Below are 27,086 nucleotides of genomic sequence, written 5' to 3' on the forward strand. Positions count from 1 at the left end.
GTTTAGTATGACGTGCGTCTTCTACGTGGTAAACGGTTCTGTGATACGTGCTGAAGTGGTTTAAGGTGTCATTGCCGGAATTTCTGCTGGCGTTGAGGTGGACGGAACACGCAGCGCGATGTGTGCGCGCATATTTGAGCCTACAATCAGCCTCGGAGATCATTTGTGTATTTCTGAATGTTCCAATCACTAATGTGACCTTATTGTAGTATTATCCTCTATTTCTAAGCTGCGGTTTGGGAGCCATGAAACATACGCGATGATCGTAACAGCGTGGGTACCGTTCTGCTACGATAGGAGCTGTGCTGTTATACTTTGACAAGCGTTAAAACGGTTCGCTGCAGGTTACATTGCGTGATTACTTGGTTGGATGGATGAGGATTCCACCCATGAATAAAATAGTTTTGGCTAGTAATAGCAGCATACCTTACAGTCTGAATTAAGCTAGCCCAGCAAAGCGACCGTTTACGAACTTCACGAGCGTCCTAAGCAGTAGCAGGTGCTGGATTACAGATATATTTGTTCTATATAGCGCATGGTCCAAGCATACGGCATCAGCGGTTATATATTTATAAACATTGTGCGGTGTTAGCCCGTTTTCTCTTGCTTTTTAGAGAAAGAGGATGATAACCGAATTTTTTTTCGGTTGTGTTCGTTCAGTTCTCTACGACGCACTCACAAGTATTATGGAAATTTCGCGCTCAAAAATAGCCATCGCATTCTTTTTATGCGAACCCTCTCATATATTATGGCTGTATACAGGCCAAAAAGGCAATGCCGAAGCACACAGCTTATATATGTATCGTGCTGGCTCACCAACCGCAGGGATCGCTGTGTTGAGCAGCGCCATGGGCCTCATGCAGCAAGGCTAGCGTAGACATATGGTAATTTCAAGCATACTAGACTTGAAATGCGTGAGAACGATGCCAGTGTATCACAAATATTTGATAGCGCCTGCCGCTCAGATGTTTCGTGGTTGCCTTAGGTTGGCCGTGCACGAGCATGCGCTCTTATGTTTTGTTTTACTCCCTACGCCAATCGATCAGACAGTGAGCTGATTTATCATTTAATGCTGGTAATACAGAGACGCCGGTTTTCTTTGATGAATCAAAATCGATATAAGCAATATAGTAAACAACACATACACGCACAAAGACTGATAATGCGTGTCACATTTTTGCGCCCCCAAGACATATTTCTGCCTACAGTAGCTACCGACGCACCGAAAGGCTTCCCTGACCACCTTACATGAACGAACGTGGCGTAAATTTCACAAAGTAAGATCTAAAACATCTCGAAATCGTTTCGCAGCACGCGACAGCAATACTTTCAAGCAGCGCCGCGCCGGATCGCCCAAGCCAGAGAGGAGGAAAGGCGCCCTATCCTCCTCGCCCGATGAAACGGTCTATAGGATGCGTTGTCCGAGCGCCTCAGCGCGCTGGCTTGCCCGCGAGGAGTAACTCGAAGGACCGCTCAGCGGCGTTCAATTGGGCATTAATGCTTTCGCATTTGCAGCTCATAAGAAGTGCTTAGGTGTACTCGGATTTTATTTATTTATTTATTTATTTATTTATTTATTTACAGCAACGTTGTACAACAGACCAGAACACATCGGAGCCCAAACTGACGGCAATTCAAATAAAAAGTTTTTTAGAGGATATGACTCCGACGTCAGTTTCACTTCCTATCTGGCGCCGTGGATGAGCGCAGTGTTCGCCGAGTGCGTTCTCTATAGTGAGCGTCAATTTCAGGGATTGTGTTATACGCGCACCGCGCCTCGTGTGGTTTCTTGCAAAACTGAATCAGAAATATCTGGCCTGCGCCTACGAGCGCACTCCAGTAACCTCGCCCTTCACATAAAAGACTCGTTATATGGACTCGTACGTCCAACGTTGGCGCTTGCACGTTGTCGAAGGCGCCGAGGCAAACATTCGCGTATACACTATAACAAGATTAACCGAGCCTATATAGCGCGCAATGCCGAGAGTGCTTCCTTTCCTCGTACCCTTGCTCCACGTACGCGTGAATAGCCGAGTATAGCAGTCACAGCGGCATAAATAAATGTATCCATCTCATAAGTGTGTAGCCCCTCTCCTCCCTCCTCCTTCTCGCAAATGGAGGAAGCCGGCTGACAGAACAAGTGCATTTTCGTAGAGATGTAGCGCAACACCACCGAGGCAGTACTAGTTGATGCGGCCTCCCTTCTGACAAAAAGAACGCAACAAGACGCACGCTCTGATGGCATCCCGAACGATGGCTCTTCTGAGCTCGGGGAATCCGACAACGCGGCGCACACAGCCGCCGTGGTAGTTCAGAGGTATACGCTGCTGAGAACGAATTCGAGACGGTCTCATGGCGATCGTGGCGTAATGTGAATATTATAAAGAACTTAATGCACCACAAAACACTGCAGATGATAAAAACTATTCAGGAGCCCTCCATGGCGGTATCTCTCCCCTCGCATTACGCAGTTCAGCGATGGGACCGCCGTCAATTATTACTTCCCCGGTGTTATAGGTGGGACAAGCTTTCACCGTTATGACCTAAACAGGCGGATCACTCAGCATTTAATTGCGTTCATTGAGATTTCACTTTCCAATTATTGCACATGCGTGGAAGAGAACAACGCGCTTCGCTGTGGCAGCAGCTTTGTTCTCCGTGGTCGTCCGCCCTTTCAGTTACGCAGTCGCCATGCCCCTTCGATTCTTGTGTTTATCTTTGCTAAAATGCCAAGACTGCTAATTCCTTACGTTGTTTCCCGTTCATTCTGTTCCTATGGAGTAACTTGCAATGACCGATTGGATAGCACACGGGCTTTTATATAACTGCCGTATGGATGAACATAAACACAATTCCACCACCAAAATACTTTTCAGACACAAGAAGAAAAAAATCAGTGCCCTTCCACTCTCCGAATTAGGATGACCAGCGAAGCTTTGTATGTTGGCCCCTTAGTGGCGAACTGCACCTCCGCCGCGGGTCGGCTCGGCATTGCACTATCTTCAGGATCGGCCAACGTATGGGGAGTTTTGTCTCTACACACGGACAAAATCCTGGGGGAATTAGCCCTTAACAACTTCGCTGTAAAAGAAGGCTATGCAATTTCTCCAATCATTTATTCACGCTCCTTACCAGTATAGTCCTTGACCAGACACCGCCACCAGGCAGCCCTCAGTCTGCGTCAAATAAATTAGTGCAGTAACCAAAAACATTCACTGCGGAGCTGACGGACAAGAAACCGGACAAGAAATAGTTCACTCAGTTTGGGCTAGAAGAACTTGGTTTGAAGTTCCACACCAATCTAAGTCACTCGACTACTCAACAACGGTCGAGTATAGATTTATCTTTGGCCAAGATTTTGCCTAAGGCTGTAACCGAACCAATCAGTGTATATCGCAGTAATAACAAAGCTATCGTCACTACCATTAGGAAATGATGAAAATAAATACATGTACCGTTGTCTAACCCTATGTGATGTGCTGCAGCTTCGCTGGTTATCCGCCTTCACAGAGTGGAATGGCTCCTCAATTCCTTTTTTCTTTTTCAGGCTAGTTTTCGAAAACATTCTACCGATGAATCTCATTCGAGATGAAAACTACCGATGAAGAAATGTGCAGTCAGTAGTTACTGTGTAAAATTAAGCGTGTAGGATCGCCACTATACACTCTGCGTGCAATGCACGAGAGGTTACTTCACACTTCATCTGCAATTGCAACCTCGTTGCACTCCAACGTAACGTCATAATGACCGAACTAGACGCACTCAGCGATTCAAACGCTATACTCGAAGCGCATCGCGACCAGCACTTCTTGCGCCACCGGTGGGTGCTGGGAACACCGGTGTTCCCAGCGGCAGAGAATTGCAGTACAGGATGAGGGCGATAGCGTTCGCGATGCATGGAGAGCGCATTTGGACCTCCAGCGATCAGCCAGCGCTCACCAGTGGTAAAAAAAAATTGGCTGGGGCTTAGCTAAGGTTATGCCTGGATATCTCGAAGCGAAAAGGTTTGGTGATGCTTATGGTTTAGCTTATGGTTATGGACAACATGGCCACAATTAGTACATGACCGGGGTAGTACATGACCGGGCGTAACCAGGCTGATGATGATGATGATGTTTTATGATTTAGCCTATGGATATGCTTACGGTTTAACTTATGGATATGCTTATTGTTTAAGTTATGGATATGCTTACGGTTTAGCTTATGGTTATGCTTTATGATTTAGCCTATGGTTATGCTTACGGTCTCACTTATGGATATACTTTGGTTAGCTTATGGTTATGCTATACATGTGCCTTGTGTAGTTATGCAAATTGCTTATCAATGATATACACCATAAGTTATGCAGGATTATTAAACTTCTTTATTCATCATTGTTTGGCACATTGTCTACCACGGGACATACGAGATTTGATCTCCGTATCGCCGATACCAAGAAATGTACACCCTGAATATAACAAGGGTAGAAGGAAAGCAAGAGCTTCAACCATACTCAAACAGATCCAGACAGAGGGGCGTAGAGCCTGCTTTGTTGACGCGGCCGCATATCGGAAGGGGTGCACCTTTTCTGCAGTAGTGGTGGATTCCAAACAGCGACTCACGAACTGTGCATCTGTACGAACCGGAGATCCGGCGATAGCCGAGCAGGTAGCCATTGCCTTGGCGATGCTTGATGACAGCAGCGACGTCATCTACAGTGACTCACGGTTGGCCATTAGGGCATTTCAGTGTGGAGTGATCTCAGAACAGGCTTTTGGGCTGCTTCGTAAGGCAGGTCCGGATAGAATCAAGTATCACTTGCTTACTTGGTTCCCAGCCCACGTTGGGCACATGGCGGGTGTCCCCACGAACCTCAATGAGACGGCCCACGCTGCCGCGCGCGCACTGACTGACCGCGCTGGCGCTGTAACGGCCGAAGAGAGAGTTACGCATGGTAGGGACGTGCCTGCCACTTATAATGAACTTCTTAAACACTTCTATCTCTCGCGGCGACAATACCCTCCTCCTCACCCCAAGCTCACTAGGCCTCAGGCACTGACATTCAGACTGTTGCAGACAGAAACCTATCCCAACCTGTTCACGTTACATGCGATATATCCGGAGATTTACACTGATGACGCGTGCCCTGCTTGCGGGGATAGATCAACACTTTCGCACATGCTCTGGGGATGTATCTCTATAGCAAGCCCTGACCTCAGCTCAGCCAGGTGGGAGGCGGCCCTCCGCAACCCACTCCTGGCTGAGCAACGTTGGGCTGTCCAGCAGGCCCACGATGCGGCTGGCAGGCTAGGCCTGTCGGTCCCGACGTGGGAGCGGCCCGCGACGTGCTAATACGCGTTCTGCAGGACTGTAAAATAAAAGTTACTCAATCAATCAATTAATTGTCTTGCGATTTCTGTACAGCCATAAACACAGCTCTCTGTATCGGTAGTATCACTCTCTTCTCCTTCCATGTTGACGCCTATTCTCTGGCAAGCGGTTATATAGTCGGCCTCCGCGATAAACACCCGCTTGCGGCGAACGTCAAACGACGACGCATAGCGCGCGGCAGTGGCCACCTGCGCCGACTCCGAACACACTCACGGAGCCAATTCCGACATACGCCGGTTCGCGCGAAGCGCGGTGTTGACTAGCGTAGTGAAGCTTTTCGCTTCAAAACTTGGGAGACGCTTCGCCCTTTAAGAGTATGACGTAATACCATTGCAGGGCCCCTGACTGCTTCTCACACTTTCCGGCAACTGCAGCTTACGCCGCCAATGTTTAACGGGAGAAGCTTGCGCCGAACGCTATGCGCGAAGGCGAGCTTTCTGGCTCTTTTTTCTTTCCCCCGCACAGCCGGCGCTGCCGCGGGTCTCCGTTTCAGACATCAGGTGCAACGCTGTGGAGGCTAGAAATATTTTTTGCAGTGGCTACGTGCCCACTGAGAAATAGTTTGATGTTCTTGATCGCGATTGTGCGGAACTGTTCTATAAAGACTCTCAGCATTGAATGAAAAACGTTTTAATACTTCGAAATAAGCAAACTGTGGTATACGGTTATCTAATGCGTTGTTCTAGATCAATTTGTTTTTAATTGCGTTTCTTTTCGGGTTTTTCATTGGCAGCCCGCCCCGGCAGCCTCACGTGCACGCTCGCGCCTTTGGCGTGCAGCGAGGCATGGACGGAACGCGCAGAGTGGTACATTTTCGTCGCCGAACTTCCTGCGTAGCTTCCACAGCGTTGCACCTAATGTCTGAAAGCGCAGCGCGCGCTGTGTTTGGCGGAGACGTTTCCGGTCAACTCACGCTCATCGCCGCTGACGCCGTGTTCACTGCGCAACGGTAGCCTTTAAGCTACCGCTTTGAAAGTGCCAGCCGTCATGCGGTCCTATTATCGTGTTTCGAACGCTGAGTACTGTACCTGGGGCTTCGCACCTAGAGTTTCGAGGTACAACACGTACTTGCATTAAAGTCTGCATGCACCGTTTACGGCTGCATGCATACAATTAGGTACGTACGGTTTGAGAAACGGTTCGTGCCGTGGTACGAGTTCTGTTCAGTGTGCAGCCCGTGTAGTAGATTGCGGCGCTTCTGTCGGACGAGTCTGCAGTGCTCGAATGCCGCAAGTTCGCATTGCGCGAGGCCTTTTCCAGTGAAAACGTGTCCAGCTTCGTTCAGTGCTCTTTACTTGCAGATGGTCCCTTAGCAAGGACAGCGTACCTCGGCAACACCAAGGAACGCTTTACTTAAACCGATTCCCACAGTGCGTGGGACCGTTATATTTTTCTTTTAAAACGCGATGCGGTTGAAAGTTCGATGCTTTCTTGGTGCTGCCAGATTATCCCTTCAAGTTTCTCCGCGAGCGATCGGCGCCGCCGAGTATTGGCCCCGCGAGTCCCTGACCTCTTGTCGGGAGAAACGCGAGGAATACTGCGGCCAAGCCGCATGCAGCGTCGTACTTTGCGGGGATATCGCCCGGTGCAGGCATGCATCTCCGAAAGCGACAACAGGCGATGCTAATCACCCTGTGCTGCTTTCAGCTGCCGAAGTTGGGTATTCACGCCCGTCTCGAATGCCTCCAGCCTAGAAGCACGTCTTTTCTTGCCGTTATTGTTTGCCCTGATGGGGAAGATACGTTTCGTTCAAGGCAGATTTACCCTGCAAGCGAGTCGCTAAAAACCGGTACCAGGGGACGTATTCTGAGACGATCACTTCGGCGATACTATCGCCTTCACGCGACGTAGGGCTCAACAAGCCAATCAGCTCATCCGATTTTGCTCAACCGGCCAATCAGGGTGCCTGACGTCGATACTATCACCGAAAGTGATCGTCGCACAATACGTCCCCAGGTTTCTTAACGAACCCTTAAGGCTTTAATAATGTTTCATAACATTCGTCGTGCATTACAGCAGGCAACTCAGCACGATAGATGTGAGCACCATACCACAGCATACCTAATGAACGTATAAACGAGAAGGAAATGGGTTAACCGAGGGGCCAGTTATTTATTAGTCATATCATAAGCCAACACTGACACCAAGGACAACATAGGAGAAATTACTTGTGCTTCGTATGATATGACTAATGAACGTACACTGTAAACGGAAATAACTCCGAGGTGGGAGTATACTGCTTGTCCTCTAGCGACCCCCCGGTTCGGAGTTTATTATGCTCCATATGATCGGAGTAGAATTTTTACTCCGTACGAGCGGAATTTTTGCGTGGAATTATGGGAGGTTTTTTTTCTATCTTTTCTTTATTTTTTACGGGAGTATAAAAAGAGGCAACGCGTGAGTTTGCGCGAACATCTTTACATGCAGAGGCTGCTGGTCAAATTTCGTAATATGCACACGAGACCGCGTCAAATTCGACGAAACAAGTCAATGAAAGCACATATATCATGACACACATAAACATTTCAGAAACGCCCAATGCAGAAATTTGAAAGACATCCCACGTACACGCGATACTCAAGAAGCAACGGTGCCAGTATATATAGCCACGATACTGTGTGCCTCGAAACCGCCTAGGGAGCAGCTGTGCTGTTTTCAGAATTACGACTCACATGCTCGTTCATACGAGATCTGCCTCTCTGAAATTAACAGAATACCGTAATCAACACAATATTGTTAATTCAAAATAGTGAGAGAAAGAAAGTTAATGGCGTAATTTTTCAAAAGTATCATGCCATTCTGTGAGTGCTGAAGCGACTTCGCACCCTGCCGGCGTTCGCGGCCAAAAAGTAGTGCGTTAGTTACAGTAACCAAGAAAAATGTAAGTGCACGTGCTGCATAGCAAAATTAAATTTTTGCGATATAGTGGTAGCGTAGCAAGAAATTATTACGTGTGAGCATGACCCGCAGCAGCCGACGTAACACCGAAAAATGCGCAGTCATACATTTTATACACCAGACTACTTGCTCTTCGTCCAAGCAATCTGTCTCGGTTGCGAAAAGGAGCTACATCGCTGATCTGTCGAGTGAATCCCTATACTCGGAGCCAGCAGGCATGCGTCTAAATCAGTGTCTCGGATAGAGCGTAATGTTAAGGCAATATCGGAAGCAACGACGTGACCAAAACGTATATGCGCGATAACAATTCGATTCACATCGCTCAATAAGACGCTTTATTTTCAGTACGCATACTTATGTCCTACCGTTTTTCTTCGGGCGAGGATATCCGTTCACAGATACATAAAAACCGTTGCTTGCACTCCGGTCTTTCTCACTGGCAACACAGCATGCACCGCAACGAACTTGGGTTACGCCATTCATGCGCGACTAGCACGGATGTCGTCGCTCGAACAGTGGCTGCTGTTGACATTGCTACGCATTCCTTTCAAACACTACACTGGACGTTGGCATGTACTCAAAAGGACATAGAAGTCACATTTCAGGTACTGAAGAACACAAGACTGGGTGACGCAGCACCAAAACACAGCCGGAACGTGAGCCGACATCACGAGCCAGTGAGCCGCTTCGAGGTATACCTAAGCCTTTTTCCGCACTTGAAAACGTGGCTCTTGCAATCATCGTTGTCAGCAAAGTGATCACAGCTAATGTACTTGAAGCTGAGATACAATGAGCTTCAGGCATGCCTAAAACACTTTCTTGAAAGAAATACGGGAAACAAATTGACGAAACACTGTCACGGAACGACACTTCACGGACGTAAACAAACCGTCAGCCATGAGCACTGCCCGCTCCGCCGAACGCGCCCGGTCGCTGGCGAGGCGCACAGCCTCATGGGAAGCGCCACGTGACCAATCTGTATCGGCGGAGGGGAGTTTTTTAAAACTCCCTGTCGGAGTTTCGCGGGAGGACAAGATTTTTAAGCGGAGTAAAATCGCGTCATGTCGCCTTAATACTCCCGCAGCTAGCCAGCGGAGTGAAACGAGGGAATGGCGCTGTTTTGCTCCCGTACATCGGAGTAAATATTTGAGGAGGGGAGGTTTTAGGGTACATCACCTCTTAAAAACTCCCAGGTGGGTTTATTTTCGTTTACAGTGTATAGTCACTCCGTGGCATGCTTATCCAACTTTTGGGGCAGTGTGCCTTCTGCGGAAATCATTGCGTGCATGCAATACGTTGGTTGTCTGTCGTATGGCAGCATGCGAGACGAAGTGGAAACTGCGATTTCTAGGATTTAGCCTGGCAGCGTCGGCTCTGCGATGCGTTGACGCATTCGGTAACACAGCGGCTACAACGGCGGCGTCCTTGGCGCGAGGCGATGGAGCGGAGCTCCCGCTCGATTCGTTTCTACCGGCCAATCAGTGGGCGGCGAACTGCTGCAGATAAACTTAAGTTTGTTCCCGAGCCTCGGATAAGGCTTCCGCGGCAAAGTAGCCTTTTTTCGGCTTCCGACGTACGCGAAGGACGCCGACGGCGCGTCATTTCACGCCTGTCGCTTTTTTTTTTCTCTCTTCTGGCCAGATGCCCACCAGGAAAAGGCCAATGGACACGCGAAGACCGCCCTCGACGCTTTTCTCGTTTGCCTGCTTTACTGCACGCGCCTCTGCCGCCAACGTTGCGCGAGCTGTTATCGCGCTCGCTGCCGCGAAACGAGAAGGAATAAAGCTGAGAGAAAAAGGAATGAGGACGACTGCTCGCAAGGACGCGGCGTTTTCCCCTCTCCGTTTCACCGTTACTTGTAGAGACGTGACCCTGGAGAGGCGCGCACCGTTGCGTCCGTTAGTCGGAATGGGCGTTGGATGAGGCTCCTCTGACTGCCCGACAAGTGCGTAATGGCCGCGCGAGGTGCACACCCGAGTCATTACACCGATTGGGGCGCCAAATATTGCGGCGCTCGCAGGACGTGCTGCTCGTGAGCGGCGCTTCGTCGAATGCGTGCGCGCAGTGCGAGGCTTCGTTCAGAACTTCGCGCACATTGAATCAAGGCAGAGAAAGAAACTGCAAGAACTCGAGCGTTTAATAAAACATCCGGTGGAACCCATCGCATATGTCAGCGCTAATGCGATTAGCACTGCCACCACATATTCGTTTACGATGAGGAGTGGGCGCAGTTGAGTGCCCTGTCGATGATGACGACGATTTGTTGGCCCGCCCTTTGAAAGGGAGCAGTGACAAATAAGGTTTTAATTTAATCAGGTGTGCTATACATGTTTCTTTTTTTTTTTCAATCTATCATTTTTGTATAGATCTGCATAATCTGTTTTTTTTTCTCAGAACTTCTCTACCTACCTTGTATCGCTACCTATGCCTGGAAAGGATCCGGTCGTATCAATTTCTTCCCTGCTGTTTCTCCACCAACACTCTAAGCTTCTCTTGTTTATCTCGACTGCCGACCGGTTGATGCTTTCGTCCACTTTAAATCCAAGCGCTTCTGGAAGTGTCCGTCACCTTCGGGTCTTGCTGGGGGAAAACCCTTGGCATTCCACTTGGATGTGCTGAGTGGTCTCCGCATTTTTGCTGAAGCATACACATGCCTCATTCTGTTGCGTATATTTACTCCGGTTTGTTTTCGTCCTTAGGCAACAAGCTCGAGCCTCAAATAGCAAGACACTGCCCTTTATGTTATCGCACAGATTTTCTCTTCTAATTTCTTTCTTCTCAATCTCCATGGTCTTGTCTGTTTCCATTCTCTGCATCCAATTCGCTGTCTACGTTTCTCTCACGTTCTTTCTGGTTACAAAACCGTCCAACTTTAAAAGTTGACAGTGGCGGGAGATAAACAAGATGAGAAAAGTGCCTGCGATTGATCGTGACATAGTCTAAATTGCTGCCTATTTATGCAAGGCTGGAGGTTATCGCTTGGTCTCAGCGATAGTCACACACCTGCCGAAGAACGTACAGTGAGACCAGGGACATTTATGAGGTGATAGCAATCCCTTCCTTCCATGTAAAGGAGAGCGCGGCAAGCATGTGATAGTACTCAGTGGCCCTGTGTAAATATAATTTGCAATGTGTCAACTTCGCTGAGGAATGCCATCACTGTACGTTTTAAAAAGTGAATCTCTTCCGAGGAACAGCGCAGGATGTAGCGGAGCACGCTCGTTATAAATTCGGGGACAATATTTCTCTCTGTGAGTGTTTGAGTGAGTGAGTGAGTTACCTTGACCTCATCCGTGTAAGAATTGGTTCCCAACTTTCCCTGCGTGCTTGACGTCGCGTGCGCGGCCGTTTTGATTTCATTTGTCTAAAATTTGTCAGGTTTTCTGTCGTTGGTGAACGACGCAAAGGACCCCAAGCTTTATTTTGATTTTACCGCGCATGTTACACGCGTCATTCCACTAAGGGATTCGTTTCGTGATTGCGGAGCCGTGCGTTTGCTGTATACAGTTTATCGCTACATCAATTATTACAGCATAACAAATAACACCGCATTATCCATACTTAGGTTATTAAGAGAATTTCGAGATACGTATGTAGAGAGAGAGAGAGAGAAGGAAAGACGGAAAGGCAGGGAGGTTCACCAGACTGAGTCCAGTTTGCTACCCTACACGTGGGGAGGGGAATGGGGAGTGAAAGAGGGAGAGAGATAACTTAGGTGTAGGATGTCTATAGTCGGGCACTCAAGTCTGTTGCCCTCAGGTAGCGAAAAAACGCTCGAACTGCTTTCTGGGCCAATGAACTGTGAGGCCAGGCTCCCAAGATCTTCGCTTCCGTAAATGGCCTGTCATCCAGTCTATTTAAGGCACACTGGAGAGTCTCGCGTTGATTATCGAAGCGAGAACAGTGGCACAGAAGGTGACTGATGGTCTCTTCACACTTGCACTTAGCGCACATTGGTGAATCCGCCATTCCAATACGATAGCTGTAGGAGTTGGTGAATGCTACTCCTACCCACAGCCGACACAGCAGTGTTGCGTCACGTCGTGGAAGGTTCGCTGGTAATGTAAGTTTCAGTGATGGGTCGAGGCTGTATAAACGACACTTAGAGTTCTGTGGTGTATGCCAGCAACCTAACGTGATTGTACGAGCGAGACTGCGAAGCTCTCTTGCAGCGTCGACTCTGGATAAAGGTATAAGGAGTGTCGGTGAGCCAGCCTGGGCACGTCGGGCAGCGTCATCGGCGAGGTGATTACCAACGATGCCACAATGTCCCGGCAGCCACTGAAATATGATATCATGTCCTCGTTCAGAAGCGCAATGGCAGGTTTCGTTGATTTGTGACACCAGCTGTTCATAATTTCCACGTCGTAAACTTCGCAAGCTCTGGAGGGCTGCTTTCGAGTCACAAAATATTGCCCATTTGTTGGGCGGTTCTTTTTCAATGTATTCGACGGCAGCGCGAAGAGCGGCCAGTTCAGAGCCTGTAGATGTCGTTACGTGTGATGTCTTAAACTTGATGATGACCGATTGAGATGGTAGAACAACGGCGCCCGTATAATTTTCCGAAACGGAACCATCCGTGTAAACATGAATTCGGTTAGCGTATGAACAATGCAGAAGTTCCAATGTGATCTGCTTGAGAGCCGCGGTGGTCAGGCTAGCTTTCTTCACTATTCCTGGAACAGCAAGGTACACAGGAGGCTTCTTCAAGCACCGCATAGGGGATGGCGTTCTTGTTGCGGGTGAGTGCCTCAAAGACAAAGAGTGCCGGTTAGCCGCAATTGATCTGGAGAACGCTGCCCTGGGTCTTTTCTCAGGCAAGCGAGCGATATGGTGGTCAGGGACTCTGGATATATGGCGAGCATGCACCCGGAGTGCGTCGATATCTATATAGGTCCTTATTGGGTGGTCTCTCGCGGTGGCAATTGTTGCCACGGTTGAAGCATTTCGAGGTAGCCCCAGACATGTTCGAAGGGCTTGGCCTTGAATGCTCTGTAGGACATGGATGTTAGTTTTGTTAGCATTGGACAGCACTGGTGTGCTGTATCGCAAGTATCCTAGGAAGAGCGTCCTGTATAGTTGAAGCATAGATGCCACGGATGTGCCCCACGTTTTACCGGCAAGAAACCTTAGTATATGGGAGATAGAAGTAAGCCTCTTCAAATATGTGATGTGGGGGCTCCATGAAAGGTCTCTGTTTATAATAACGCCTAGGAATCGGTGAGTTTTTGCGTAGGAATTTGGTTGGTGGTCAATAGAAATGGGGTACCAGGTCATGGGCTTGTGGGTAAAGGCGACTAAGGCGCACTTCTCGGTCGAAATGCTGAGGCCTTGCGCACGCAGGTACGATGATGTTAGGGTCACTGCTTTTTGGAGCCGTGCACGCACCTGGAGACGTGTAACTGCCGAGGCCCATATGCATATGTCGTCAGCATATATGGAAAGGTTTACTGTATGTGGTAGAACGTCGGCAAGGCCAAGGATTACAAGGTTGAACAAAGTGGGGCTAAGAACCCCACCCTGAGGGACGCCACGGTAAGTGTAATGGTCAGCAGTTCGGCCATCTGCACTGTGCACAAAGAAGGATCTTTTGAATAGATAGATCCGAATCCACCGAAACATGCGTCCACCTATTTCATTATTTTCCAGGGCATCAAGGATGGCTTCATGCGTTACATTATCATAGGCGCTTTTCACGTCGATGAATAGTGCAACCGATATACGCTTGTGGTGTTTTTCCTGCTGTACAGACGAGACTAGGTCGATGACGTTGTCAATAGAGGAACGGCCTCTTCTAAATGGAGGACGGTGCACGGCCTTGGCTCGTCTCCACAGCAACGACACCCATTCTCAGCCCTAGCCCTCCATCAAGGCCGCTCACAGGTCGATATAGCCGAAGATTTCTGTGTGAAGATTGCGGGCAGTGTGGTCACCATCAATAGTGAAATTCTGGGTGAGGTTCCTGCGACACGCTTCCCAGAATTGAATGTGTCCTTCTCACTTGAGGAATTGGACGCTGCTCTGGCCTCATGCAGGCGCTCATCGTCGCCAGGACCAGACGGCATCACCTACGCTGCTTTATGCCACCTAGGTGAAGATGGCCGAAGCAGACTGCTGGAATGTTATAACCAGTCATGGAATGATGGCGTCGTTCCTGAGCGGTGGAAGTCCAGCCGCTTGATACCACTCCTGAAGCCTGGAAAGTCACCACTTGACCTAGCGTCCTACCGACCCATTGCGCTATCCAGCTGTGTTGGGAAGGTCATGGAAAGAATGATTCTCACCCGCCTAGAATGGTATCTTGAGCGCCACAACGTATACCCCGATGCCATACGTATGTAAATTCCCGATATCATTCCCAGTATGCACCCTCTAGCTTCCACCGAGACGGGTAAGGATTATGTCCCAATTGTTCTGCCGTATTTAAAACGATCGGATAGTGATGAATTTCATACGGATTTTTGATCACTCACCATTAGAAATGCGGTGGGAGTGAATGAGTCTATTACAGAAAACGTATTGTGCCTGGTGCTGTAGAAGGTAGGCTCCTTCTTATTGAAGAGGTAGGTACCTTTCGACAGTAGGAAATTTTCAATGAGGCGTCTTCATGCATCACACTGTGAGTCGCGCAATCTCGGCCAATCAGAATCGTCGAACCACTCGCAAAATCCCGCTCCCGACGTTGCACCGTACTTCGCCTCCATGTTGCACAATCGCCCCCGCCTACGATACATCATCGTCATCATCATCATCATCATCATCATCATCATCATCATCATCATCCCATTTCATGTCCACTGCAAGACGAAGGCATCTCCCTGTGATCTCCAATTACCCCTGTCCTGCGCCAACCGATTCCAACTATAGCGCCCGCGAATTTCCTAATTTCATCGCCCCATCTAGTCTTTTGCCGTCCTCGACTGCGCTTCCCTTCTCTTGGTACCCATTCTGTAACCCTAATGGTCCAACGCTTATCTAACCTGCGCATTACATGACCTGCCCAGCTCCATTTTTTTCTCTTAATGTCGATTAGTATATCGGCTATACCCGTGTTCTCCCTGATCCAAACCGCCCTCTTTCTGTCTCTTAACGTCATGCCTAGCAATGTTCATTCCATAGCTCTTTGCGCGGTCCTTAACTTGTTCTCAAGCTTCTTTGTCAGCCTCCAGGTCTTTGCCCATATGTCAGCACCGGTAACCACGCGGCAATCTGGGAAACTCAAGTCGACGCAGTTCCCACGGTAGTCCTAGACCTTGGCCCCTTTCATCAATTAGTGGCGGTCAGCTTGCAGCGACCCTTCACGGTGGTTACCGCGTCTAAAGAATCCGTCGGTCATTATCGCCTTGAGTGGAGCTCCTTTGTCGACCCGTCAGCGGTCGGCGACAGGGCTTCGTCGACGTGTGGACGCGCACTGATGGAGAGGGGGTGCCTCGTGGCAGGCACCTAAGGAATGCCCTTTGCCATTTTGAGACGTAAAACGGGTTAAACACAATCATACACATCGCATTTAGTTGCACAGCATCTTTTAAACGCTTCATTAAAGCATTTAGTAGCTATAGTGTTGTGCTGCTAATCATGAGGTCGCCGGATCGAATCCTGGCCACGGAGGCCGTATTTCGATGAGGGCGGAATGATAAAACACCCACGTACTTTGGTATAGGTGCACATTAAAGAACCCCTGGAGGTGCAAATTATTTCGGAGTCCCCCACTATGGCGTGCCTCGATAATCAAATCGTGGTTTTAGCACGTAAAAACCCATAATTTAATTTATTTCATTAAAGCATGAATGCGTAAGCGTACCATCTCTGGCACTCACCAATAAAGAAGTGTTGTGCAGTCAAACAAATAATTTTACGGAACACGAGATATGAGAAAAATCTGAATATCTGCGCGGCCTCACGACGCAGCCTAGTATTCGCATTTACAGCCGCTACCGGTACATGTGAACACCATTGTGATATTCGGTTTTGCTCACTACTCTTACAGGCTGCCCAGAAATTGAACGTTTTGTGCGATCCCGTGGTCCTTAAATTTTTGTGGTTGACTTTACCTTGAGAAGAACATTGTCATCAATGATTTGTAACGGCATGTTGTGGGCGCTTACCCGCTTCGTTGCGCTTTTGGTTATCTCATTTGTGGCACTTCCGTCTATGCGTCTGCGCATAGACGGAAGTGCCACAATGACGGAAGTGACAGACGGAACGGTTGGTGGTCTCTTTGCATGTTATCCGAATAAAATTTTGTCAGTCGAAGCCTAGCGCTCTGTCCTGTCAAAACGTTTCTTTCCGTCAGCTTTGTTCGCGCTAGCAACTATGCTGCGACAATGATGAATATCTTCGCGGCAGTGCACGCGGCTGGGTTCTGCCTGGCGGGCAATTCATTGTATGGCGCACGACGCAGTGCAAGCTGCTCAACGCGGCGATGAGCGTTCCTTAGACGTTTACCACGAGGCAACCTCCCCTTTCATCAGCGCCTATCCAGAAGCCGGCGCAGCGTTGAGTCCGACTGTCGATGGGTCAACAAAAGACCCCTGTACCTGAACCTGACAACCTGAACTAATTTATGAAAAGGGCCAACGTCGAATGCTGCCTGGGAACGGCTGCGACCTCAGATTCCTAGATTGCTACGCGCTTAGGCCATATGCGGGGCTAAGGGGCAACATCGGCGGAACGATGCGGTATCATGGGCGGAATATTGCGACCGATTCGACGATTGTGATTGGCCGCGATACAGTCATCCGATACGCTGTTCCAGACATCTAGGGAAGACAACGGGATTAAAAGTGAAGACTTGAGGTGCAGAGTGTTGGCTGACGTGTCCTGATGCGAACTCAGACGTTTAATATGCTTTACATGGAGTGGGCTTCCGTATCTGGAGCCAGTGTAAATAATGTAAAATAAATTCTTGTTCCTTCATTCCTACTGTCGGGCGTACTCGTTAATGGGCTTGGTGGAATGCTGGACCAAGCGCCACCTCGAGCCGCGACATAGCGCGTGGCAAATCGGGCAGCATGCCTCGTCGCATGCCTCAACTTGCCTTCTCTATCGAAACACATGAACGACGTGCCGCGCGATGTGAACATCAACAGAGGCGACCTAATTTGCCTGACGGAGACATGGATGAGATCGGATGACAGGAGAGAGAGAGCACGGGATACTCGTTCGCGTGCGCCGCTCAGCGACCCGACAACGTTGCTGCCGGCGTCGCCATGTATGCGAAGCCAGGACTATACGACCCGTCCAGCTCGGGGGCCTGCTTCGGTGCAGACGGAGAGACGCGCGCTGTGCACTTCGTTGAAACGGGACTCGTGGCGCCGCATCTGCCTCAAGCGGCAGCGTTCGTAATCTGCCTTCGGCTCTACGCTGCCGCACCTGCTAGTCGTGGGAGACTTCGTCCAGGAGGCACGTTCAGCGCAGCAGCACTAAACTCAGCGACGTAACTCAGGGAGATAGCGACAAGGAATGCTCTCGCATTTACAGACCACAAGAATTGCTTTGGTGACCCCATAGTTTTTTTTGTGTGTGTGTGCTGCCGTGAGCGCTCCATAGTAGAAGTGGGGAACAGTTGTTCCTGCCATACGAATGCTGTTCGGCCAAGAAGGTTTCAGGGCTCCCCTAACATTCTTACCATGTCTGTCGCATGCTGCTGCGCAGTCTACGAGACTGCCACCGCATCGCCAATCACGGAAGCCAACTAATGCTCTTTTAGATGAAAAAACGCTCGCATTTTTCTGTGCTGCTAGATATGCATATCAATCTTTCTGGGTCCTTTTGTAGTCGTCGGAGTGTGATGTGTTGGCGATTACTTACAAGTTGTCGCATACAGCGTTGCACTTGATACAATTAATACCAAACATAAAAAGGAAGGAGCCAAATGACCCAGTGGCTAAGGTATACGGTTATTGCGCCTGGGGGCCGTGGTTCGGATCTTACCGCTGGAAAATTTTTTTTATTGAAGTTACAATGTGCGTCACGATGACGTAACGTGATGTAATCGTGACGTCCTCCCTATACGCCCATATTCTCTCTGGATGTCTATAAGGCGAGAAAGTTAACGCGCAATCTGATGGAATGGTTACGTTTGTGGACCGCAGATGTCTCAACTTCTGTATCCCTTTTGTTACGTTGGCCATACATGTAAATTTAATGCTTCTACCCCCTTTTTGTCACAGTGGCGCAAATCCATTTTGGAAGATTAGCAAAGACCGGGCACACACATAGTGGCGCATATCAAATGGCTAAATCATTGAAAATCTGGTAAATAAAAAAAATACGTTTACCCGAGCCTAACCAGGGGGGGTCATGGGCAATGAAAGCTTCCATATATCCTAGATCACTGTTGTCTGGCATTTGAACTTGCGAACAATTTTAGCACAAGAAGTCTCACGTGAATAAGCGCCTTCATTCTGCACGTTGCGCCTCTAGACACATGTGTTCGCGCGTAACGCGACGGCGCGTTTAGCACTCTTGAAGGGGCACTGATACACACATGAAATTCGGCACATACTTAGCAATAGCAAGTAATGATGTTGGCCTCAAAGGAATTCGAAGCAACGCGGCCATTCGTCGTTGCAGCGTAGTTCCTAGCCGCGAACCTGGAAGGAATATTCCGGCGGCCGTTAATTATGCGACACCTGTTTTGCAGATTGGCACACGCAGGGTGCCCCCCCGGCAGCCATGACGACCGGGCTCCTGGAGAAGAAAGGTCCCAGCTCGGCGGCCGGCCAGCAGCAGCAGCCCCAGAGCGGCGGCCAGCCGCCCTCGAATCCTTACCAGGACACCTTCCGCAGCTGGGTAGTGGGCGTGGCGTGTGCCTGGAACTTTTTCTGGCTCACGTTGGTGAACCGCTCTAGTGGCATCCTGTTCGTCGCCATCTTGGATGTGTTCAACGTGAGCCGTCAGGAGGCCGCGTGGTCCTTCAGCCTCATGGACACGATGGCCAGCTTTACTAGTGAGCATCCAGACGTCACACTCAAGATCAAATACTGAAATCACCGCTGTTTCTGCAAAAAATAATACAAATTTATGGAAAGGATACCTGAACAAAAAGTTGATTTAAGGCAGCTTCACTAAGCCCAGGCAACTGTGCTTTATTTATTTATTTATTTATTTATTTATTTATTTATTTATTTATTTATTTATTTATTTATTTAAACTGTCCTTACAGGCATCGTATGAGGCATTGGGTAAGGGGGCCGTTACAGAAGGATTGAAAGAGTATATAGAGCACACAACAAAACATAATAGACATACATTATTAATAGACAGTGGAAAAATGTATACACATCTTATAGAAGGCTTTCTTCTAATGTACACATTAGAAGAAAGACAAACGATACAGTTCTTCCGATTAACAATCTAAGAAAAAATGTAACCACTCCAGTACAAATTCAAGTTCAAGTTCAAGTTTATTCATCAACGATGTCAGATTTACAAAACTTGTATGCAAAATGAGCACTACACAGGGAGTCCCAAAGTTACAAACTGTCAGGGGGACTCCCATACATAATAATAATAAAAAAAAAGACAATACAGATCAAGCATTGGTTAGGGTGGCATTACAGACTAAATAAGAAACAGCGCGAAAAAAGAATTCAAAACTGTTTAGTAAGACAAAAAATTGCGAAGCAGACTTCCGTAGTGAACAAGCAATGCAAGTGTACAGTACAATAAATATATGAGTAATATAACATGTAGTATAATAGCTAAGTCAATTATGATTACAATCACAAAAGTCAGTGGTTAGGATGAAGAGAGTTGCTGCATAAAGTATTTCTTAACCTGATTCTTGAATATGTGCTCTGTGGGGGATGATTTAATGGTATGTGGAATAGAATTCCATAGTTTTATTCCAGCAAATGTGGTAGTGAACTTACCATAGTTTGTGCGCACTTTAGGCAAAAGACGATTATCGAGTTCAGAGAACCTAGTAGTGTTAGTATTTACAAATGTTTCAATAACAAAGCCATCTATGTGTGCAATATTACGAAATAACTTATAGATCACGATTGTTAACTTTAACTGAAAGAGCTGATGAAGAGGATGAATGTTTAAACTGCAATAAAGTGGCGTTGCATTGGATAGGAAATGGCCGAAAGTCATGAGGCGAATCGCCTGATTCTGCATGCGTTGAAGTTGGCTGAGGTGAGCGGGGTATGTGTTTCCCCAGGCTGATATGCAATAAGATAAATGGCTGTGAATGTGTGCATGATAAAGGGAATGGATAATGTGTGGCTGAAAATACGAGCGGGTTTTGATTATGGCGCGTATTCCAAACGATATCTTACGGACAAGTGACTGCGCATGAAGACTGAATTTCAGATGCCTGTCTAAAACTACGCCAAGAAACTTAGTGCTAACAGATATTGGTATTAAGTTGTTTTCAAGACGCACCGATATAGAGTTCGAAATTAGTGTCGGGAAGGAGTGAAAAACCATAAAAACCGTTTTTTAGCGGATTGATGCACAACATGTTCTTTTGACACCATGAAGTTATGTTATGCAGATCAACGTTAACATTTTGCTGTAGCTCGTCGACATTGTTAGCACAAGTAAAAACAGTCGTGTCGTCTGCATATAGTATACAGTCCGTAGTGGTTAGAACATTAGGTAAGTCGTTGATAAATAGCAGAAACAGCAGCGGGCCAAGGATCGAGCCCTGAGGAACGCCTCGATATATGTTCTTAGCAGATGAGAGTTTGCCGTCAATCTGAACAACTTGAGTACGATTACTTAGGTAGCTAGAAATAAGCTGAAGTGCTGGGCCAGTGATGCCGTAAGATTCAAGTTTATGTATTAAAATTTTGTACTACAATACTAAACAATGCTAAAAAAATACAAGAATAATAAGCGAAATAATGAGCTCATAAACGAGAAAGCACATAACTAGAAAACAGAAAAAAATCATGCACTTTATTGAAGTTAGGTGCTGGAATATGAACTGATGAGCTGGCTGAATTTATCGGGATTAGATTCGGAGACGTTGAAATCAGGAAGACCGTTCCACAATCGAATGACACGAGGAAGCGCCGACCAATTGAATACATGAGTGTTCCCGAAGATGTGCGTGAAGCTGAGACGATTATATAATCTGCGAGATGTGCAAGGTGCGACTTGAAGCCGTAAAGAATATTTCCTAACCGCATGAACGTACTTGTGAAATAATGGTATGAGCGCAAAATCACGTCGAGTACTTAGTGGCTGAAGTGAAATATCAAGTTTTATTTGTGAGGTGCTGGAATAGTAGGTGTAGTTACGTGAGATAAACCTGGCGGCCCTATTTTGAACTGATTCTAATAAGCTGATTAGGTTGTTATGATGCGGTGACCAGATTGGAGAGGCAAATTCGAGCTGGGGGCGAACAAACTTCTTATAAGCTAGCTTGCGGATGCTAGAGGGCGAATTACGTAGGTTCCTAGGTTTCGGCGTAAGTATCCCAGTGATATTGAAGCATTAGCACATATAGTAGTAACGTGATGGGTCCAGGAAAGGCTTGGTGCGAGATTAATGCCTAAGTATTTGTAGAAAGTAGCTGTAGAAATTGCCTTATTATTTACGTTATATTGGAAATCGGAGATTGAGTGTTTACGAGTGAAGGACATTACTTTGCATTTAGATTAATTAAGAGTCATTAACCAAGTGTTACACCAATCGAAAATAAGCTGAAGGTCGTTTTGAAGAATGAGGTGGTCATCGGGGCCGGTTGTAGGGCGGTAAATAATGCAGTCGTATGTGAATATTCGCACTCGGGATGCTAAGCTATTAGGAAGATCGTTAATGTATATTAAGAATAGTAGCGGCCCAAGAGCGCTACCTTGTGGCACGCCGGAAGTGACATAGGAAAGGGGCGAAGAAAGATTGGCACACGCTCTCTGGAATGGACAGTCAGTATTGTCGGTTTATCGGTCTTTCTTTTTTTCGTCTTTTCTTCCTTCTTTCTTATTATTTGCTTTAGGCCATCTATGCTTGGTACTTGTTTGCCTGTATAGACTGTCATTAATAAGCAGTTTCAAGTTAGCGTCTGACTGTGTGAATGTGTGTGCGATAGGCCTCTATCCGGCCTATCGTTCTCTCCTGAATTTCTTGAACCAAGCGGACTGTTTTCACGCTACACTCCAGGGCCACGCGATGTCTTGCAAGGCAGATGACCGATGATCACAACTTAATCCAACGGCAGGAAAAATAATATGGAGAATTTATTACCAATATTATTTTTCGAGCCAAGCGACACGCGGTAAATCCAATCTTGGTGAAAATCCAGGGTACCCCGATACGGTTGATCGAGAATGCTACTAATCAATTATTATCATTTGTGGGGATGCACTTGGTAAAAAGGAGCATCCTTAAATTTATTACCGGAGAGCCAGATGATATGGGAGAGGGGAGGGGGATACAAGCTCGCCGAAGCTTCATAACGACCTGAGTGGTAGTGTGAAACCACCAGAGATTCGTTTCATGAGCAATCGACAAATGTATCCGGTTGAATACAAGAGAAGTCACCAAGGCAAGTACAACGCGTTTCGAGGCCGTAAACAACACCGTACACGTGCGAGCGCCTCGAATGAAGCGCAGCCGGCTTTCGACGAAGGAAATTCTCGGCAAAAAAGAAGCGAATAACAGTCGTCGTCTAATCTCCTTTCATGCACCACTCGCTGCACGGGGCAACTTCAGAACGATGGATGTCCGGCCAACAGAGCGCTTCACAGCAGACGAATAAGCACGATGTGGCGCTCTTATATTCTGCATGTATTTTGCATATATCTTCTTTAAAGCCCGGAAAACGACTCTGCATAAAGAACAACGCACAATTTGTTCAAACAAATACATCTAGTGTTTACAAACGTAGACTCTAACTTTCGAAAAACAGCCAAGCCTTAAAACTACTATTAAAGAATTAGCTTTTTTTTCGCGTAATCGGACGATAGCAAAACGTTATTCGAATCTCCGAAATTGGTCAATGTACTGAACACTGTGCATAACCCTCACCCTCTTCAGCTGTACATATCAGGTGCGCGTCTTCCGCCTTCTGGAAGGTTTCATAATAAAACGTCTGCCTCAGAAGTGGACCGTTTCTTTTCGTCCACGCATGACCTACCGTCTTATTCTAAGATTTAGGAAAGATCTACCTGATGCACGCGATGCAAGATCTGTAGAATGCAACGAAACCTAAATATAAACAAGCAATGCTAAAAAAACAACATGGTTCAAACTGCAAACAGCGAAAATCAGTTTGCATAACTTGCACCGGAAAGATCCAGGGGTGGGTAGTACTTTATGATGAATAAAAGGAAAATGAAACATCTACCCAAACGTAGCTAAGTGCTACAAAGGAAACCCACACGGGTTCCTCGAAAGAATAGCTTTGCAGTTGAAGAAGAATTCGTGCTGGTCCGGGACTCGAGTCCATCACCACCGCCTTTCCGGGGCAGCCGCTCTACCATCTGAGCTAACCAGGCGGCTAGCAGATGGCAGGCGAAGTCGAATTTATCAACAACTCAGAAGCAGCGGCAAGTGTTTGACGTAATAGTTCTGCGGAAACCCGTAAGGTGGAGAGCAGTAATTAATGAAGGGAAAATGAGACATCCACTCAAACGTAGCTAAGTGCTACAAAGGAAACACAGACGGGTTCCTCGAAAGAAAGGCTTCGCATTTGAAGAAAAATTCGTCCTGGTCCGAATTTTTCTTCAACTGCGAAGCCTTTCTTTCGAGAACCCGTATGGGTTTCCTTTGTAGCACTTAACCACGTTTGGGTGGATGTCTCATTTTCCCTTTATTAATTAGTGCTCTCCACCTTGCGGGTTTCCGCAGAACTATTACGTCAAGATGGTAGCGAATTCTAAAGTGGTATTGGCGAAAAAGAAATTGTTGTGAAAGTCACGTCATGGTACCTATTAGATTGCGGCGTCACGGTACTTGTGACACGAATAATAAGTTTGCATATGTTTATTGCGACTATATATGTGACGTTTAGACCTATTCTGATGCACTGTAAACGACGGCGAGGAGATGGTGTACGTTCCCTACATGAAGTTTTGTACTCGTCATGCGAACATGTGATTAAAATTAAATTGTGGAATTTAACATCCCGAAACTGCACAAGGGGTTACAACTGACGCCGTCGTGGATCGCTCAATTTCGATTAACGCGAATCTAAATCTAAGTACACAAAGCTTTGTTTGTTTGTTTGTTTGTTTGTTTGTTTGTTTGTTTGTTTGTTTGTTTGTTTGTTTGTTTGTTTGTTTGTTTGTTTGTTTCGCCTCACCATGCAAACTGTCGTCGCATATCGCAAAAATCTGCTCAGCTTTCCTGGAAAAAACATGGACTTTATATCTGGACATTTCCTACCGAGTTGTTTCGTGTTTGCTTCCTAAAGCTGACATCACCAAACGCGACATAAAATGCACGTCCTGTGTTGACTATACGATGCCTTAAAGAGCCCCTCACCAGGCCTCATAGGAAACTTTGGTTACACGCTGGAAGTTGTTACGTGCCCTCTATAAGGAGCGCTCTACCGCAAATTTTTTTTTTTTCAAATTTGTTCATAAATAGCCGAGATTGAAATATTTCAAGTGCTGCGAACCCATGATTTCAGAAGGCTAGCGTCACCGCCAACATCACGGCGTAAGAAGCACATATGTATTCTTGCACCGTGGCCAACATAGACACTATCTGCCCTTGCCCCCGTCTAGCCTCCGCAAACGAAATGCCTTCCCTGCGTTCACTCTCTGCGCTGCTCTTGGTGTCACCAATGTGAGCGTGTCTTCACGCCCCACATGCATCACAGATGCCGTTGTGACGTACTTGTAACATAGAGTGTACTAGAAATATTGCTTGCACCGCTGCTGTCGATAGCACACGGTTCTGTAGCTTAGAACAACGTTGCAAGAGATGTTGTCGCGTGGTTCACACGCGTTTGTTGCTTCCGCGTGATGTCAAGCTAAGATAGAAAGCGCAGTGAAAGCGTTGACGTACTGTTAACGTCTGGTTGACACCAACGCATTCGGTGTAGGCCAAGTTCTGCCACACGGCTCCGAGTGACATGCTGCCGTTCTGCTCTTCGCAGTCATCGTGTGCAGCGTGGTGTACAAGGTGGTGGACACGCGAGAGCTGTCCATCATCGGATCGCTCACGGTGTCCGGCGCCTGCATGCTCTGCTTCCTGGTCTTTCGGGTCCAGGTAATTACAGTCGTTCTGGGAACCATCATAGGTTTGTCACACTTCTTCTTCTTTGTACATGCTCTCCTCTGTGTTCGCTTGCGCGTAAGCACGTGCCTGCCTCTCTCGCTCTAGTTTTGCGCGTGACGTGCACATTCGAATGTCGCTCGGGAAGATCCGGAGCAGATTTGAAAGCTCTTGCAGACCGGAGGCCAGTCACCTCTGTACGCCAGTCCACTTGTGCAGCTTTAAAGATTACTTGGAATATGACGAAAGTTTTCTCCTCAGCTTTCTCTTGTCTACGGCATTGTTCAGCTGCCCTCATAAGAAAGTCGTTTTTTCAGAAACCCGCGCCCGCATAGAAGCCCTTTGGAAATGGCAGGACGAGGAAAAGGTTGGCGCGGAGGAGAACCGCGAGTTCAGAGCCGCAGTGACTCGCCGTACTTCGTGTCAGATCGGTGGAGCGAAATGCGGGATTCTGCGGGCGAACAATTATTTCAACAGGATACCTAGGTTGATTTCCCGTATTTCATAATGGCACCTTTTTGGAAAACCAAGAGTTCTCTTCTGAACTTCAGTTAAATGGGAAGCGAAGAAATGATACCCGAGTGTGCCTGTTCACACAATAGTTTCGAAGATGTGATGAGAACCTTGTGCTATAATTCTCGTAAAAGGTAAGAAACATACATATGTCATTATAAAAATTACGAGTTATCGCATCGGTAAATGGTAGCTTAGCTTCCGATTATTCGCCTGTCACTCAAATGACACACACCCAGCGTGCAAGTACAACACCTCACGATGTTATTAATACAGTTCGGTCATTTGGCCAGTATTTAGCGAGAAAACAGAGAACACAGTTGTGCGATTTGTATTATTGGCATAGTATGCCAGCGCAGAACACCAGCTTCAAAATACTCGACGCTGATTGTGGCTACTAAACGGTGCATAAATGAGCAAGCTGTAGGTCGTGTCCCTAATAACCGGATCTGCGCAAGAGCGCTATTTCTGTGATAACCGGTTGAGTGATTTGTCGCATTTCTTGTTTTGCTATTAATTACATAGTTGCAGAGGCGGCATTTAGAAAATAACAGCTTCGTGCAGTATAAAAGACAAAACAGAAGATAACATTCTCGTGCACAGTATTACGCGAGGATTAGATTTTTCTTTTTCTACATGGTTTTCTTCTGACAATTTTTTTTTTCTCCACAGACAAAACGTTTACTTTTTAAGCGCCAACGTTCAAAATCTTAACTTCCTTGTTTCCGTATACATGTAATTTAACCACCCGATTCATGGCCAATCCCCCACTTGGGGTATGTGCCACAGCCACTCAGGACAACAACAACAACAACAGTGAAGCTTTGTGTAGAACGCCATCAGTTTTGCTCGCTTGAAACGCTCTGCAATCACATGTAGGTCCAAGAATCCAAAACTTCGGTATTGTATAACAATAGCAATGCCGTAAGCCTGCCGTTGTAAGGACATGAAACGCTACGTTTCTATGTAAATACTAAATAAAGAAAGCAAATGGCGAAAGTCGTGCAAGTAACACTTTCCACCTTTGACGGTCCATGTACCTTTCTAAATGTAGCAAAAACTTAATTCCTGCCAATATATTGCTAAATAACAGGTCCTTCCAAATATATCTAGATATGAAGGAT

General features: G+C 47.2%; 1 protein-coding gene across 1 annotated transcript in view; it reads left to right on the plus strand.

Moving 5' to 3' along the window:
• LOC126520925 (monocarboxylate transporter 12-B-like) overlaps positions 1 to 27,086 on the plus strand; it is a 117,369-nt gene that overhangs the window by 46,410 nt on the left and 43,873 nt on the right. The window contains exons 2-3 of the mRNA XM_050169754.3: positions 18,914 to 19,219; positions 25,331 to 25,474. Of these exons, the coding sequence (XP_050025711.1) occupies positions 18,946 to 19,219; positions 25,331 to 25,474 (418 nt within the window). The 5' untranslated portion in view covers positions 18,914 to 18,945. The remainder of the gene's footprint in view (positions 1 to 18,913; positions 19,220 to 25,330; positions 25,475 to 27,086) is intronic.

This window comes from Dermacentor andersoni, chromosome 3 (genome assembly GCF_023375885.2).
Source record: "Dermacentor andersoni chromosome 3, qqDerAnde1_hic_scaffold, whole genome shotgun sequence".
NCBI classification, from domain to species: domain Eukaryota; kingdom Metazoa; phylum Arthropoda; class Arachnida; order Ixodida; family Ixodidae; genus Dermacentor; species Dermacentor andersoni.